This window comes from Globicephala melas, chromosome 2 (assembly GCF_963455315.2).
Source record: "Globicephala melas chromosome 2, mGloMel1.2, whole genome shotgun sequence".
In the NCBI taxonomy this organism is placed as follows: Eukaryota; Metazoa; Chordata; class Mammalia; order Artiodactyla; family Delphinidae; genus Globicephala; species Globicephala melas.
The window spans coordinates 12,968,719-12,987,984 of NC_083315.2; the positions used below are offsets into that span (position 1 = coordinate 12,968,719).

The following is a 19,266-nucleotide window of genomic DNA, read 5'->3' on the forward strand; positions in this document are numbered from 1 at the left end:
TCTGATTCCAACTGAACTTTACTTCAGGGCTAGGTGAGCTAGGAGGGCCATTTGGCTAGGGCCTCCCGTTCATAAAGGGCTGCAAATTCAGATTTCTGACATTATCTCCAAATAAATAAATCACAATACTAGCTCTCATAATATTCATTCTAGGCTTGAATACATAGTAGGAATACCATCATAACAACAATAATAAAAGTAGCTTATATTATAGGTTATTTTGTGCATGCATTGTTTTAAGAACTTATTTTCCATATTAATTCACTGAACTCTCATAACAAACCTAGGAAGTAAGCCCTATTATCATGTCTATTTTATAGATGTGGAAATGGAGGCTGAGAAAGGTTAGGGAAATTCTCACACAATGGTGGAGCAAGGTTAGCAATTCAGACATTCTTTTTTGATACTTACTAAATAAGTAACATGTATGGAAAATTGAGGAGGTGGGGAAACATGATTGCATTTGGGCCATTTTACTGGATACTTCCAACTCTGTATTAACTTTGCCTTACTATAAAATATGCAAAATAGTCAACTGTTATTTGTACTTTAATGACGGTGTTTTAGTCTAAGATTACAAAAAAGGTAATGACGAGAGTTCAAACTAGAACAAGTTTAGAAATTTGACTTGCTAAACTTAATTTACAGCAGGCTATTCAACTTGATGTTATTACATCTTTTCTTTAAAAACATACCCCAGTGACCTATAAAAGCAAATACATACTACCAATATTCTTTTATAATGTTATATCCAGAAACATGTGAAATAGAAAGAAAAGGAAAACATTTACAATAACATATAGGATTAGACCAAAGTAAGATAAATGGTACTACCAAATAACATAAGCAGAGAATAATGATGCTTATCACAGAAACATTTAATGATGAGACCTGTGGCTTTTCGCAGTTCCCAATTTCCTTTAGTGATCATTTTTACATCTAAGTTGGTTTGGTTAGATCATTTTACAGAAGGCCACCGTTGCAAGTCTGCATCCCACTCAGGCTGGTTAACTTTGCAGGCACACAAAGTGTGCCTAGGCCCCTCCTCAGGCCTAGGCCACAGCTCATGTTAAACAAATCAGCATGTCCATGTGCATCAGTGTTGCTTATATTATTCTCTATACTTTTTTATAGAGATAATTTCTGTAATATCTCACAACAAAAAGTTTAATGCACAGAATAAGGTATTAGAATGACTACCAAACGTTAACATGGGTTCCTTCTAGAAAGTTGAATCTAAGAGAGTCATGGGCATATACACACTAACAAACGCAGTAAGGTAGATAGCTAGTGGGAAGCAGCCGCATGGCACAGGGATATTGGCTCGGTGCTTTGTGACAGCCTGGAGGGGTGGGATGGGGAGGGTGGGAGGGAGGGAGACGCAACAGGGAAGACATATGGGAACATAGGTTTGTGTATGACTGATTCACTTTGTTATAAGGCAGAAACTAACACACCATTGTAAAGCAATTATACCCCAATAAAGATGTTTAAAAAAATAAATAAATAAAAAATAAAACAATTTGTTGATTCTTCTTTGTAGTTGCTTTATTACTCAATTTAAGTTTTTTAACAGTGGTAAAATATACATAACATAAAAATTACCATTTTTACCATTTTGGGATGTACAATTCAGAGGCATTAAATACATTTACAATGGTGTGTAATCATCACACCATTGAACCATTAAACTGCTTTCCACAGCGGCTACATCATTTTACACTCCCACCAGCAAAGTACAAGTGTTTAAATTTCTCCCCATCCTCACCAACGCTTGTTATTTTTTTTTAGAATAACCATCCTAATAGGTTTGAAGTGGTATGTCCTTGTGGTTTGATTTTTATTTCCCTATCACCAGTGATGGTGAATGTGCTTATTGGTCATTTGTACATCTTCTTTGTTGAACTGTCCATTTAAGTCCTTTGCCCATTTTTTAATTGGGTTGTTTTTTTTGTTTTTGTTCTTGAGTATAACTTAATATTTTTTATAATGAATATGCACCATTTTAAATAAAACAAGTCAATACTCTAAAAAAGAAAAGCTAAATTTGTTAACATATATTTGAAGTTTCATAATAAATACATTAATGAGGATGCTCAGAATAGTTTTAAGAGAATCACAAATATGTTTCATATTATTTTTCCCTGATGATTCGAGTATTTCCTTTTCTCCTCACTTGATATAATTATGTGAAGGCAGTGGCTTATTGTCTTTTGAAATATAAATGGAAAATCAATCCATACTGGGTTATTCAACCTAGAATTTTGAATTAAACTGCAAGAACTCTGAACTTTTATGTTACGAATTTAAAGAATGAATTTATCTAAGTTTATAATATTTCTTATTATATTATTATGTATTATTAGTTACTATATTTAGCTAACACACCACAAGTCTCCCAATGTTGGATATTTTCAGTTTGCCATTTTAGCAATAAGATATTCTACCCCCAAAGATGTATTTCACTTGTCCATATACTCAAAGGAATTTTCTGCTTTGTATATTTTCTCCTCCCTTTTTCTACTGCATCTGGCCCAGGAAAAATAAGGTCAATAAAATGACACACAATTCCTTTCCTTCTATTCCAGTATTCAAAATCAAAGTTAGACTTCTATGCAGATGTTTCTGGTCTATCATATTCCTTTGTTCAGACAGTAAGAATTTTGAAAAATTTTAAATCTCTGAATATAAAACTAAAAGCTAAAGTTTCCATTTAAAATATCTGTTTAAATAAGGTCATTCTGGGGCCTCCCTGGCAGTCCAGTGGTTAAGACTTTGCCTTCCAATGCGGGGGGGTGCGGATTTGATCTCTGGTCGGGGAGCTAAGATCCCACATGCCTCGCAGCCAAAAAACCAAAACAAAACATAAGCAATATTGTAACAAATTCAATAAAGACTTTAAAAATGGTCCACGTCAGCAACTAAGCCCATGCGCCACAACTACTGAGCCCTCGTGCCACAACTACCAAAGCCCGTGCGCCTAAAGTCCGTGCTCTGCAACAAGAGAAGCCACCGCAATGAGAAGCCCGCACACCACAACGAAGAGGAGCCCCTGCTCGCTGCAACTAGAGAAAGCCCGCATCCAGCAACAAAGACCCAATGCAGCCAAAAATAAATAAATAAATTTTTAAAAATAAATAAACAAAATAAAAATGGTCCACATCAAAAAAAAAAATCTTAAAAAAAAATAATAAGGTCATTCTTATTAGAGAAAATATTGCCCCAAATTTCTAGTCCTTGAATTGCCTCTTAGTGCTTCATAGTCCTCAGTCCCCAGGGACATGTTTTTATCTCTTACATAGGCTAAGCATACTTTATTACTCTAATTGCAGGTTTGTCCTAGATATACAGATAATGATGCAAAAGGAACTGAGGAAGCAAGGAAGGAAAGGAGGGAGGGAGAGAAGGAAGGAAAGAGAAGCATATATAACATAAAAAGAAAATTTTCCTTACTTGTCTGTCCATTAGGAATTCATGGTGATTGATCCTTGGTGAGTGAATGCATGAAAATGTAGAGTCCGTAAGTTACAACAGTCGGAATTACCGCTACAATATTTGATAGACAAGGTCTCTAGTGAACAGCTAATGACTCATTAGGGTCTCCACTGAAGGAGCCAACACATACTAGCTAATATTGGGTTGGCCAAAAAGTTCGTTTGCGTTTTTCCATAACATCTAACAGAAAAACCCAAACAAACTTTTTGGCCAATCCAATATTATATCTAATAGTAAAAATTATTCCTGTATTATACTCTAATATCTATAAAACAATTCTGTTTTCTCTATATAAATTGATTAAATGGTGTGAAAATGTTTCTGAAATTTAACCTACAGGCTAAATCTTTACAATCTTTACAATCTTCCCCACCCCCAACTTTATAGCTTTGAGTTTCTTTTCTGTATTTCTTGTTCCAGTGCCATACTGGAGACACTGCTTCTAATACTTACATTGTAATCCAGTTTTGCAAAAAACAACCTCGCTAATCCTACCCTCGCTAATCATTCATTCAAAAAATAGATCAAGGTTTACCGAGTGGCAAGAAATAGGACCTCATACATGAGTAAAGGCAGTTCATGCTCTCAAAAAACTAATAATCTAGTGGAAGAGATTATAGAATAGCCTCAAAATAATCACAACTCTTTCCCTTAATTCCTTTTAATACAACATAGCCCTAATCACTTTAATTTTGCATGCCAATTGCATACGTAAGTCAGGAAAAAAAGGTCAAACATTTCTAAAGACAAAAAAAATAACTAACATTCTCATATTACATGTGCATAATTTATATAGATATTACTTCAATCTGAGGTGTTTTATAAAGATATTTAACATCTCAACTTCGTTCCATTAAAAACAATTCTTTGGGTTCATTTAAGTCATAGTAAAGATTTCTGGTTGCCCTGGTTACTTTTTTGTTTTGTTGTTTTAATTGTGGTAAAATATACATAGCATTAAATTGATCATTTTAACCATTTAAAGTGTACAATTCAGTGGCATTAAGTACAGTCATAATGTTGTGCAACCATCACTACTGTCATTTCCAGAACTTATTCATCATTCCTAACAGACACTCTATACCAATTAAACAATAACTCCCCATTTCCCCCTACCCCCAGCTTGTGACAGTTTCTATTCTGTTTTCTGTCTCTATTATTTTGCCTATTTTAGATACTTCATATAAGTGGAAGCATACAACATTTGTCCTTTTTCATCTGGCTTCTTTCACTTAGCATAATGTTTTTAAGAGTCATCTCTATTGCAGCATGTATCAAAATTTCATTCCTTTTTAAGACTGAATAATATTCCATTGTATGTATATACATTTTGTTTGTCTATTCATGTGTTGATGGACATTTGGGTTGTTTCCACCTTTAGGTTATTGTGAATAATGCTGCTGGGAACAGTGGTGTACACGTATCCATTTGAGTCCCTGCTTTCAATTCTTTTGAGTATATACCTGGGAGCGGAATTGCTGGACTAAATGATAATTCTATGCTTAACTTTTTGAGGAACCACCAAACTGTTTCCACAGTGACAGCACCCTTTTACATTCCCACCAGCAAATTACAAGAGTTCCAATTTCCCCACATCCTCACTAATATTTTGTTGTTGTTTATAACAGCCATCCTGATGGGTGTGAAGGGGTATCTCACTATGGTTTAATTTGCATTTTCCAATGACTAGTGATATTGAGCTACTTTTCATGTGTTTATTGTCTATTTGTTTATCTTCTTTGAAGAAATATAATTGATTTAAATCTTCTGCACATTTTTTTTTTTTTTTTTTTTTTTTTTTTTGCGGTACGCCGGCCTCTCACTGTTGTGGCCTCTCCCGTTGCGGAGCACAGACTCCGGACGCGCAGGCTCAGCGGCCATGGCTCACGGGTCCAGCTGCTCCACGGCATGTGGGATCTTCCCGGACCGGGGCACGAACCCACGTCCCCTGCATCGGCAGGCAGACTCTCAACCACTGTGCCACTAGGGAAGCCCTCTTCTGCACAGTTTTGAAGTGGATATTTTGTTGGTGGCGGTTATAGTTCTTTATATATTCTAAATATTAAGCTCTTATCAAATATATGCTTTGCAAACATTTTCTTCCATTCTGTGAGCCATCTTTTCACTCTCTTGATAGTGTACTTTGAGGCCCCTCCTTGTTTCTTAGACTTAAAATGAATATTTTTTACTTTCCAATTTTATTCAAAATTATCACAAACATAAAATATGTTAAAGATTTGTTATAAATTTTACAAAGCTTTAAAATTTTAAACTCAAACAATACGTTTTATTTTAATCTAAAACTACTTTCCATGTATCCATTTACTATGAAACTGCTACTACAGTTCATTCAAGTTTTGGAAGAAGTGATTTCTGCATACAGTTAACCAATACTCAGCAAAGGATTCACCCTTAACCATCAACGTCAACGTTACTCAGACATTCTGTTGGGGCCCAATTAAAATATGAAAGAAACTTCGTGCTTTAGAAATAGAAGGAATCTTGCCCTACTTGGTACATCACTGCCTATGCTGAGAGACAAAAGACTGAGGTGGTTAATAGCATGTATCTGGAGGGAGATTGTTTGGGTTCAAATCTGGGCTCTGCCACTTCCTGGCTGTGGGGCCTCAGCGAGATTACTTAACCACTTGTGTCTCAGTTTCCTCATTTGTAAAATGGTGACAAATTCTAGGACCACCTTATAAAGCTGTTGTGAGAATTAAAATGAGCTAAAATTTCTAAAGTGCTAGGAAGATTATCTAGGACAAAATAAACACCAGTTGGATGCCTGATAAATAAAAGTGCTCTAAAGGAATCAATTCCCTATGTTGACCATATTTTTCATCAACATTTTATTATTATTAACATAGATGACTCATTAATCAATCAGTACCTTACACTGTAATGGAGAAATATTTAAGGTTGCACGGCCCCACAGATTGAGCCTTTTCTACGATGTATTTTACAATTACTATGGAATGAATAGCTCATTCACCATTCATTTAAGAAATATTAAGAATCTACAACGTGTTAAAACACAATTGTCCCTGACCTCAAGGAACTCATAAAGGGGTCATGAGAGATAAACAACACATTATGATGTGTGCAACTAAAGGAATAGAGGATGCTTTGCAAAAACACAGTAGAGCATCTAACCCAGGCTTTGAGGGACACAGGGAAGGTGCAAAGGCTAACTGACATCTAAATTGAGATCTGAAGGCTCTCAGGCAGATTTTCTGCTGAAAAAATTTGGAAGGCGTAGGGATTGGAGAGAACTCCAACCAGAAGAAACTGTATAAATGAAGCTCAGAACCAAAAAGAGTTTGATATGATGACAAAACTGAGAATACAGTTTGACTTTAGTACAAGAGAGGAGAGAGGAGTTGGAGAAAGAAGGCTGAGATGAACAGAGAGAGACAAAAGTCCTGAAGGGTCCAATGAACTGTTTTAAGTATTCTAAATTTAATCTGAGCATTAATGTCAGTGCAGTGACAGATCAGATTTGCACTTTGTACTGAAGCATCTCAGATTACACTGGGGAGAAAGGATGAAAAGAGAGAAGACCACTTAGGAAGCTATTATAGGAACCTAGGCCAGATGTGAAGATAGCCTGGAGTACAGTAATGGCAAAAGGGAAAGAGAAAAGTGAAAGGTCTAAGGAGATATTTAAAAGACAAACTGATTATTGTAAAGAAGACGGAGGAATCACTGATACTTCCCAGTTTCTGGCTTGGACAAGGGATGCATGATTGTTGCAGACTGTTGAAGAAGCCATGGTAAATCTATACTGGTCTGAAATGTAAAGTGGGAGGGGTGACGCGGCAAGGGATAAAGCTGGAGAGGTTGGTTGGGGCCAGATAAGTTTAGCTATAGGTTAAATGAAGATTTCTGTGATGTTGTTCTAAGAGAAATGGGAAGCTATGGGGAGCTTTATTGTTTGCACTACTCATTCTCAGGGAAGTAAATAAATGGAAATGAAGACTTTGAATAATTCCCAGGCCCACCATGTGTGGCTGGGCAGGCTGCATACTGCACAAATCCAGGGGACGCCATTCACATAGACCATGATATAAATGGCACTCCCGAAGTTGTGCAAAGCACAGTAGCCATCCTCGATATTTATGTGGTTCTCTATTTTATGTGAATAAATCTTACTTCCTCAGTATAATAATGAACATCTCTAGAGCAGTGCTTATGTTTTACACTTTTCTTCTATTTCTCAAATTACCTAGCACAGTTCTGAACGCACATCTAACTCTTATTGAAACACTTTGTGGTCTTGACTCTAGAGACCACTATCCACTTGGATTTTACTATTACAAGCACTACCTACTCTCCTATCACAGAGTAATTCCAATTACACTCATCAGCTTTACTCTGATTTTAGTTTTTTTTATTTCTTTAACAAGTTATTACATTTACATGTCTATATTTTTACTGAAGCAAGTTTTATGACACTGATGAGTTTTAAAGCATGTTCTCGTTTTCCTTCACTGGTCATTTTTCACTTGAAAATATTTGTGTTCCTCCCTTGCTTTTCTTTAGAGAAGAATTTTCAGGCCTTGATTTGATTTCTTTCATCCTCTATGATTATATACCTCTGGCCACTACTCTTTCATTTGATTAAGAATTAGTAAATTTTGGTATCACATATCTATTTGTCTTGCTTTCTGTGAAACACTTTTTCACTGCCATAACTATAAAGTCAATTATGGGCTTCCCTGGTGGCGCAGTGGTTGAGAGTCCGCCTGCCGATGCAGGGGGCCCGGGTTCGTGCTCTGGTCCGGGAAGATCCCACGTGCCGCCGAGTGGCTGGGCCCGTGGGCCATGGCCGCTGAGCCTGCGCGTCCGGAGCCTGAGCTCCGCAACGGGAGAGGCCACAGCGGTGAGAGGCCCGCGTACCGCAAAAAAAAAAAAAAAAAAGAATTAGTAAATTTTGGTATCACATATCTATTTGTCTTGCTTTCTGTGAAACACTTTTTCACTGCCATAACTATAAAGTCAATTATGATTTTAGGTGTTATATCCCTTACAACACACAAAGATCCTTATAATTTATTTAAATGGTCAGAATGAATCACAAAATGTATATATAGTCTTTTTTACATAAAATTCAACTGTAATCATAAATGATTCAAGAAACTCTTATGATCAAGGGTAATATATTTTCTCCTTTTAAATTTATTCTCATTAACTTCAGTATCCTCTGAATTTTGTTTGGTGATTCACTGTCAATTCAGTCATTTGTGAGTGAAGGACTACCACACCTGACATGTCACTGTTGAGTGGGGAGGGGTGAGAGGAAGATGAGACAGAGATCACTGACCCTCTCACTGGTAGCAACTCTTCTAAGAGGGCAAGGAAGCACAGTATGTACTCACTTATTTAACATATACTTCTAGAGCATCTCCAGGCACTCCTCTAAAAAAAATCTACAAATATTAACCCATTAATCCTCATTACAATCCTACCAGGTAGATGTTATTTATAGCTCGGGAGTCTATGCCCTCCTATTTCTCCAATGTCAGTCGCCCCATTTACCAATGAAAACTGGCCTCTGTGCTAGGTTTAGAATGCATACCATCTCTTGAATTCACATGATTCTGCCATTAACGTTACTGTAGGTCTCTTCCATGATTACTGTATTAAACCGAAATTCCACTGATTTGTCCAGTGCAACTGTGACTCTTGACTAGGTCACTGCCCCCACCATCTATATGGGAGATTTATACTGAGTGAGTATGTAGAGCATAAAAGTTATGGCAAGTTCAATTTACATGATACTTCAGTTAAAAATGATTAGAACTTACGTGTTTATAGTTAACGTGAAGAAATATAAAATGGGCTTTTAACATAGTTTCCAAATGAACATGTAAGTTCCACATATCCAAGCCTTTATTTTCATTTCAGATCTCTCTCCTGAGCCCCAGAGCCCTATCTATCCAAACTGCTTACCAGAGTCACTGGCACATAGATCTCCCAGACAGACTTCAACCCCAGCACTGTTACAGAGTGAAATCGCCATTTCCCCTGAGCTGTTTGTATCCCTTCTCCATTAATGAAGAGTGCTAATTTGCCTAAGTAACCAGAAGCCTTGGAGTCATTTTGTTTCTTTGTTTCTTTCTAAAAGTCATTTTATTGTGAAAGCATGAAGGACTGCCTTTCATCAGGCAACAAGTTTGCCATTCCAAAGCTGTTTCAACATTTATTGAGTGCCTATGTTGTACTGGACCCTCTGCCAGGTGGACAGCTGTAACAATTTTTAAAAACAATTTTATTGAACTATACTTAATTTACAATGTCGTGTTAGTTTCTAGTATACAGCAAAGTGATTCAGATGTGTGTGTGTGTGTGTGTGTGTGTATCCCTGTGCTATACAGTAGGACCTTGTTGTTTATCTATTTTATATATAGTAGTTTGTATCTGTTAATCCCAAACTAATTTATCCCTCCTCCACCCTCTTTCTTCTTTGGTAACCATAAATTTGTTTTCTATGTCTGTGAGTCTGTTTCTGTTTTGTAGTTTTGTAAATGAGTTCATTTGTATCGTATTTTAGATTCCACATATAAGTTGTATCATATGGTATTTGTCTTTCTGTCTGGCTTACTTCACTTAGTATGATAATCTCCAGGTCCATCCATGTTGCTGCAAATGGCATTATTTCATTCTTTTTTTATGCCTGAGTAATATTCCATTGTATATATATACCACATCTTCTTTACCCATTCATCTGTCTATGGACATTTAGGTTGCTTCCATGCATTGGCTATTGTGAATAATGCTGCTGTGAACACTAGGGTACATGTATCTTTTCGAATTACAGTTTTCCTTGGAGTCATTTTGAACTCCTCTCTCTCCTCACCTGCCCCTGCCAGCCCCCTTCTACTAAGTCACAAGTCCGACAGACCTCTTATCCAGCATGACTGCTATAGCAAAAATGGATACCTGGTCTTCCCGATCCTGTTTCAATCCCCTCCAATCTATTCTCCACACTACTGTGAAAATCATCTCCCTAAAACACAAAATGAATCCCTCCATCCCTCTAGTTAAAACTTTTCAAAGGTTTTTCAAAGGTTTTAGGATAAATCCAAACTTCAGATGAGGTCCTTCATAATTAGGGCTGTTTTCCTCTCCAGCCACTGACTTGCCTCTCTCTTGTCCTATTACCCCAAGAAGTTCCAGCCATACCTAAACATCTGCCTTTTCTATCAAGTACCATCTTTTCTCTTGCCTATTTGCCTTTGCACATAATGTTCCCTCTACCCAAATGCAGTTTTCCTCTCCCATTTCTTCATCTAGCTAACTCCTAAGAAATTAAGTACAGATAACACCTCCTCCTAAAAGTCTCCCATGACCAGCACTCCTCATTCCTAAAACCTGATTAGGTACCCTTCATATGTGTTCCGTATGTCTATATATCAGACACTTATCAAAAAGTATGTATTTATATATCTCACCATTAGCAAATAAGTTCCTTACGGGCAGAGTCTATGCCTTCAATTTTTGCATGATCAGCATCTAAGCATGCATCTGGCACTTGGACACTCAGTAAATGTTTGTTGAATGATGAACGAACAAACTCTGAAAATTAATGTGCAGTTTTCTCTTTTTAGGTAAATTTTAGTTAAAATAACAAAATGGATAAAGTGTTCATAGTTCTTTTGTTAGGTACACGAGGTCAGGTACATAAGTGTCATTATTATAAATTCATAAAGCTTTAAGGAACTCAAATGAGTCATTTAAACTATCCCCTCACCTAAAACCACCCCACATACATATAATTCTATTTTAATTTAAAGTCTTCTAGAGAGCTGCAAATTTTAAATTAGTTCTGTCTTCTTCTGTCAATGTGTTTTCTCTTTTACAATATATACCTATTACACCCATCTTCCTGGAGAAGATTGGAATGTTTAGGAATGGGGTCAGTATAGAGAATAAAGAGGACAGTTCTAAAAGGACTGTCTGCTCCAAGAGGTTTCATGGGTAATATTTGAAGAGGAAACTTTTGGAAGGCAATCAGTTCAAAAATCTATCTTCAGATGAAATTCTTTGTTTTAATCATACTCTACCTAGTTTACTTTTTTTTGAGACAGTTTACTCTAAAAGATATGGATACAAAGTTAATAGTTAAGAGCCATGGAGTGGAGCCGGGGGCTGGTATTTTTTAAATCAGAAATATAGTGATAGTTGCTACAGCTGAACTCTGAACATAGCACTGAGTTTTGTGGCAGCAAAAGTAGAATGAGAACCACTTTGTGAAATAAAAGGAAGCAGGAACAAATTTTTTTTTCCTGAAATCATACCTAGGCCTGACTTGAAACATAATAGTTAATAAAAGATGGGTTGAATAAAAGAGTATATCTTTGTATTAAAAAATTTAACAGCAAAATGGACATCTTCAATGATAGGTTTTTAAAGTTGTGGGAAAGTCTAAGTATCTATTTTTAAATAAGCCCTCAAAAAAAAAAGAGGGACTTTTAGAGTTATTAGACTAATTCTACAAAGACATTTTTATAGAAAACTAATGTAATCTAGTCTACTTACATAATATAATAGTGATTCTAACTTGACACAGAGATACAACTCAGAATATATGGAAAAGTGGAGAGAGATCATTTCCTTTGGAGACACATGCACAAGCACAAATATTATTTGTTTTCACCTAGATTTTTTAACAGAACTTGAATAAACAATAAATTTCAAATTGAGCCACCCTTATAATAGAAAACTGGGGTGTATGGCAAAACCAATACTTCACTTTGAAAATTAGGGAAGTCTGACTTGTGTTCAAATGGGCCATTCCACCCACTACAAGACAAGGCCAATTTGTTTTCTCAAGGTATGGCCCTGGATTTCTCCTAGGGCCAGTAAATCTACTCAGTAGAAATCCCAAAGTTCTGCCCCCAATGAACATGGAAGAAAAGCCCTTCATACCAAGTGTGATTAAATAAAGAACAAAGGGAAGCGTTGAGTATACACTCACATCAACGAACCAACAAATATCAAGGGCCTCCCTCTTCACTGTACTCTACCTCACATGTTCTCAAAACACCCAGGAGAGCAGGCAGTCAATCCCAGGGCAGCTGGCCTCCCTGGGCCCTGAGGAAGTCTCCTGGGCACCCTTCCTGATAACAGCAGGTCTCAGTCCAACAACTCTCTCAAGTACTCTATTGGTTCTCAACTTCCAGTGGATTACACACTTTCCCCAGGTGATTTTAATTTTTTTTTTTTCCCCAGGTGATTTTAAAGAGCTTCTGGTTTGATAAGACTTTCCTTAGAAGCCAGAGGAAACCAAAAGGTCTTCTAGAGCTCTGAGGCCAGTTTAAGCCCTAAATACAACTTCCACTCCCTCAAACCTCCAGGTAGTTACCAATTAAAGTTAGTCCTCTGCATCTGGGCCTCCACTCAAGATCCCATAATGGTACTCAACGAGACCTCAAAAGCAGTTATGCACAATTACTGGACAGTCACTGGTACCCAAAGGCCTAAATAGATGACTTGTTTTAACAGTTAACACTGAGGTTTATCTGGAACTCCTAGAACATCTAGGAATAGTTTCCTGATACCTCTGAGGTAACACAGAAAGAGCACAAGGTCAGACAGCAATTAAGAAACAGGTCCTAGTCCCAGTTTGGCCACTAACTCACTTTGTGATGAGGGCAATTATCCAACCTTCTTTGGGCTTTAACCACAGTGAACAAGATACCTACTCTACTTACCTGAGCTGTTATAAGAATCTAATCTTCTAAGAGATGTGAAAACACTTAGAAAAATAATTACTCCTTCCTTCATTCTATTTAAACATGTTGAACATCTGCTCTATGCTAAGCATTATGCTAGGCATGAAGTTTACATCTAGTAGAGAAAGCAGAAACTAAACCATTACAGTTGTGATAAGGACTATGAAAGAGAACTATTAGAAGCAGGGAAAGATAAATCAATAAACTCAACCCGCTGGGAGGGCTCAAGGAAGGTTTCCCTGAGGAATCTACATCTGAACAGAGCCATAAAGAATGAGTAGGAATTAACCAGGCAAAGAAGTGTAGGAAAAGGTTCTAGTAGTCAGAGGAGCAAAGGTCTTGAAAAAACATTCAACGAATGTAAAGTGCTTTTAGGAAACACTAAAATAACTTTTCAAAAACATTTAATCTATGACATTGAAATGTAACCCCACAATCTGCCATTTCAAAAACCCACTCTTACAGGTTTATCTACAGCTTGGATTTTTCTTTTTAGTCATCAAACTCTTCCTAAGAAAACAGTGAGATCCCAGCCCTGGTTGCATTATTTTCTACTTATGTACCAATGCTTAGATAACAAAACAGATAAATGTCCATGGAGGAACAACGATTTGGGACACAGAATAAAATTCTGAAAAATTTTGTTTTTAGGACATATTGGTAGGTGCATAAAAATTCAGAATTTTTATAGCTCCCTGGAACATTTTCCACTTAAGTATTTGGGGAAAAAAAGAAGAAAGAAAGAAAAAAGAAAAGGCCTCTATCCCTACCCTATCCTTAAAGAAAAAGTCAGTGCTTTGAATTAATTATCATACATTCAGAAGTATAAGGCTCCTTTTATATTGGCAAATACATCAAATTTAAATGGCATAATTGCTTAAGTTTTCTGAAGTTGCTTTACTAATTATCTTTTCAGTTCTAATATCCTTTGGAACAATAGTTTTTGTAGGAGAATCTCGGTATTGTACATGTACCTCCCAGGATGTGTTTTAAATACATTATAAATGTTTACTACAGGCTTTTCCTTCTCATAGCAAATTGAAGTTCTAGATCATTAATATGAAGATTTTCACCCTGCCCCAGACACATGCAATTTAAAATCATTTTATGTCAACATATATTACTTATTTTCTTGAATTATGAACCAAATAAATTGCCTCAATTTGGAAATTAGCTTCATACAGGTGCATATTTAAAGTGATAGGCAAACTTTTCTATTCCTACTCTTCTGAAAATGTGCATAACTATGATTTGCCATGTTTACTGTTTGGCTATATATAGATTACAAGCAAAATATTACAAAGTATTATTTTAAACTTTACCCCCACTTTTCTTATATAAATAGCTGCTTCAGAAGAAGTTTATTTCGTGCAGCTAAGCAGTTTAAAAATCATGTTCTTCAGGCTTTTACTGGCTTATTTTAAAAGACCTTCTAAACAACCAAAGAGTGGCCTGGTACTCCAATATACCACAAAACACCTTTCTTATATTTTGTAATTAAACAACCACCTCCAATTGCTGAGATTCCACAGTTGGTACAAGTAACGATGTATTATCACTACCACTGAAGTCATGTGTTATTATTCAAAGAGGTGAAATATCCAAATTCATTTTTAAATAGCTGCAAGATGTAATGGCTCAAACATATAGGGTTTGAGGGAGCATAAAGAGGTTTTATAACAAACATTAAACTTTTTAATGTTTTCATGTATGTCCTTTTGACTTAGAAAGAACAAAATCTCAGTGAGGAAAAAAAAAAACTCTAGGTTATAGACACATTGTACACAGTTCTTTCTAGTAACAATTTTGATTGGAACTCAAACTTATTTTTGTCCAAATACTCTGAAGAAGATATCTTGCAACACTTTGTTTTATAATTACTTTGGACATATTTAATAGAGCAGATTCTCTCATTAGCACATCAAAAACACAATGAGAAAGATCAGAGATTTTAAATGAAATAAAACTTCATTGATAACTTTCACCTTTAAGATTCCTTTCACACTGAATGAATTTAAAAATTCTAAACCAGTAAACTACTGATTTATCATGATACTATATGGAAACTTTTTTTCACATTATTTTGGATCTATGATACATATGTATTTAAACAGTTTATTAGGGAAGACAAGTGAGAAAACAAAACCCTCCCAGGTATGTAGACAGTATGTCAAAGTCAGGAATAAAATGCACTGGTATCTTATGATACCAAAATGAAGTCACTTGACTGAAAAAAAAAAAAAGCTTGATCAAAATATATACTTTATGTACACATACTGTGGCTCATTCAAAAGCATTTTTAAATCCATGGTGATGTTTTAAAAATAAACCATTTAAATGGTTAAGTTGACTATTAAGAGAAGTTTTCATAACAAAGCTTACAGGGGTTTTTTAAATTAAAAGAATAAATATATTGGAATACTCATCTGTCCCTATTTAAAGTTATTAAAGGGGAGCTTAAGTTGAATTTAGATAATATGAAATACATTAAAATAAGTTCCTCAGGGGAAAGAAAAATCTTACCATTCCATCAAGATATTAGGCAAGTGCAGATAACTTCAAAACATTAAGTTATATTCCTTTTGTATTCCATTCCTTCATAAGCCAGACCATAAGCGGAAATAGGTGGCTATTTAAGAATGCCATATCTAAGTCACTTATACTTTGGTGATGACTTAGCCTGTTTGGATTGATTAAATTCCACAATATATTCTACATTGTATACTTATGGGAAGAGATAATCTGTCACTATTACACTAAAACATGATATTCTGTATCTTAAGAGTTATCTGTACATCCATATTTCAGTATCAAATTTATAAAAGAATGTCAATCATTTTCCCTTTTTAAGAAATCATGTTTTAGTTTAGCTGTATACATACTGTCCAGAAAATTAAATATTTGTAAATAGCAAGTGTCCATTCACGAAGGCCATTGAGTAGGACTGAAAGGTAAAAAAATCCAAAAATAAGCACATTCAAAAAATGTAATATGCTCTAATGAAGTTAACATGGTCAGTATATATGAAACTCTGTGTGTCCAGCACTGTTCTGGGCACTGTGAGGAGTATACGTGCATGCATACAAGCACACACACACGTGCAGAACAAAGAAGATGAATTCACATGAAACAACGGTAGAGCAAAAGACTATAAATTCTGAAATTTTCAAAATGGAGAACAGATTAGTGGTTGCCCAGCATTAGGAACAAGAGGGAGATAGGTGTGGCTATAAAAAGGCATCACAAGGGATCCTTGTGGTGATTAAAGTAGTATCTTGACAATAGTGGTGATGGATACACACGGTATAAAATTGTATAGAACTAAAAGCACACATACACTTAAAGTACAAGGAAAACTGAAAAACTGTTGGATTTTTACCAATATTCTGGTTGCGATATACTACAGTTTTGAGGTACACTAGCTCTCTATATTATTTCTTACCACAGCATGTAAATCTACAAATATCTCAAAATTAAGTTTTTTTAAATGATTATAAAATACACTTTCCCTATTCTAAATACATCCCCCTCCCAAAATAAAAACATGCAATAATAAACACCAGAATCCCTCCCAGTGACAGAAGAAATTGCCAGCTAGGTGCAGTAGTAATTCCCTTCAAAGAAACACAGAGTAAACAGTATGTCTAAACATTCTTGCCCCGAAATATGTTCTGAATTTTCTTCAAATCCGTGTTAATTTAATGAGTTTTAAAGATCACATCCCATAAATTGAAGATTTCTCATGACACAGTAGCAATAAAATTCTACCTTCAGATGGTGGTGGAATCATCCTTAATCAGAGACAGAGACGAGGGGAGGGTACCACCATTTTCTTCTCTGTTTATGTTAAAAGATAAGAAGCAAATCACACACACAGGCATACACTCTTCCTCTTCCTGTAGAGTGTACATGAGTTCGGATCGAGACGTGGAATAACAGCACCACAAGGATTTCTCAAAGCTAGGTCTCTGCCTACTTGGAATCTCTTGGAAAATATTCAAGCATATCTTTGCTCTTTCGCTAATGCAAGACAAGAAATAACGGGTCAACTGCTCTGGAATTCCTTTGGTGTGAGAAAGTCAAGTCGAAGGTGATCAAAGGCAGGGCATCCGGATAAAATGGGTCTGATTAGGGTAGATTCAGACAACCTGACATTTGCTTGGTTGCGATAAAGATGGAAATAGGGACGTCGGGTCCCTCTCACACCAATCTGGAAACTTGACCCGCTAAAGAGATCGAACGCTTCTACAGCCTCCGCGGTGGATTGGAGGAATTTAGGGACGCTGTCCTCCTGTCCCCATCCTGCCGCTCCCCAACAGCTCAGCCGGCTGGGGAGCGGGGCGACGGGGACCCGGGGCGAGGAGAAGCCCGGGGACACTGGGCGACGAGGGGCCGCGGATACGGGGTGAGGGGCGAAGCAGGGCCAAGGACCCAGGGAGACTAGGAATGGAGGCGCGGGGCGAAGCCGCGGCACCAAGGGACGCGGGGCCGGGGTGCGGGGCGACGGGCGAGGCGAGGTCAGGGGCGTGGAGCGACGCGAGTGCGAGGTGAGGGCTCACCCGCGTTTTGCAGTGTCTCGATGTTCTGCGGTCTGGTCGCCAGCTCCGCCACCATCTGCACGAATTGGGTCCGGGCTTTCTGGTACTGCTCGAACACTGCGGGGAGAGACACGCTGGAGCGCACCGCCCGCGGCCCCTGGGCCCCGCCGCCCCCCGTCGGGGCGCCCGGACCTACCTTGCAGCACCTGCCTCTGACTCATGGCGCCCTCGCCACCAACTCGGCGGCGCCCGGCTCGTCCGCGCCCGGCCTGAGAGTCCGCGGAGGGGGCGACCGTGGCGACCGCTCGGACTCCGACGGGAGCCAGGTCTCTCTGTGTACCCGCGTCTCCCGGGCAACCGACCGGAACCGGAACGCAGCCCTCTCGCGGCAACGGCGGTCCCGGGCGTGACGTCAGGGCGCGGTGCTTGGGCGCCCCGTGCGCGGTCACAGTCCACCGGGGAGCTCAGCCTGTGCTGTTTCCCCGACGTGCGGAGCTCGCCCGGCGGCCGCGGGAGCAGTGCGCCGTCGAGGGTCACACCCTATAGGCACAGGAGTCCGCCAGGAGGTCAGGGAGTTTCACAGACCGAACCCGGAGGGAGCCCCACGCGCCCAGGAACCCGGTCCAAGTGCGGCGAGACAAGCAAACTTTTACGATGGAGTCGCCTGGGCTTCGACGGTCGAGAAAAATCTCATATAGGACACTGTGTAATCTGATAAATACATTACTGTCAGTACAACCTTAAAGTCAAATGTTTTCCCCTTTAGTCCAGCTTTTATATACCCGGCATTTCAGGTTTCAGGATTCCTGGAGGGTCAAGACAGCTATGTTCATACATTTAATTATACTGTATTGAAAGCATTTAATAAGCACTCATAGAGATTCAGTGAGGAAAGCAGACGAGGAAACAATATGATAAACGTCCTGTCTTCCTTGACTTTCTCCAAATTACTACCAACTTTGCTGTTTCCTCACTTTTATGTGATTTTTAAACATGTTGTCTTTGTCTTTTAAATTTAGGCTTCATTCTGTTGCTGAAGGACATTTCCAAAAGAAACTGAGAGAATCTTTACCTGGAAAGCCTTGATTGAAATTATCTTAACCAGACTTCCCTTGCTGACATAACCTTAATTCTTTACCAGTTTCTTTTGACAAAAGTTAGGTAGTCTATCACTGGTTTCTAGTGTGTCTGAAAACTGTATACCAAATGTTTCAGTGACAGGTTTCAACTTTAAATGTTCCTCCATCAGAAACTACAATTTCGCCAGATGTCAAGTGAGCGGATAGTCACAGCTGCTGCTGAGTAGTGCCAAGACAGGAAACCTCTTGATATCTCTTCTTTAATAGAAGGGAGCATGCAAACTTAGCTGGGGTGAGTCCTATATAATAATCTTTCAAATCTCACTCTGACTTGAGCTCTCTGATGAAGTCCTGGTATTTTGTGAAGCCCCAAATAGTTGTGGAATGGACTAGCAATCAGAGAGAGAAATAGGT

General features: G+C 37.8%; 1 protein-coding gene across 3 annotated transcripts in view; it reads right to left on the bottom strand.

Moving 5' to 3' along the window:
* The window catches only part of SPAG6 (sperm associated antigen 6), a 74,057-nt gene extending 55,959 nt beyond the window's left edge, over positions 1 to 18,098 (bottom strand). The window contains exons 1-2 of one of the 3 annotated variants that reach the window (XM_030837222.2): positions 17,970 to 18,098; positions 17,795 to 17,890 (exon numbers count right to left, since the gene is read on the bottom strand). In XM_030837222.2, the coding sequence (XP_030693082.1) occupies positions 17,795 to 17,890; positions 17,970 to 17,994 (121 nt within the window). In that variant the 5' untranslated portion in view covers positions 17,995 to 18,098. Of the gene's footprint in view, positions 1 to 3,453; positions 3,488 to 17,003; positions 17,105 to 17,794; positions 17,891 to 17,969 lie in introns of those variants that run through there. The other 2 variants (XM_060293680.1, XM_060293681.1) reach the window with 2 other exon arrangements.
* Positions 18,099 to 19,266: the final 1,168 nt, after the last annotated feature.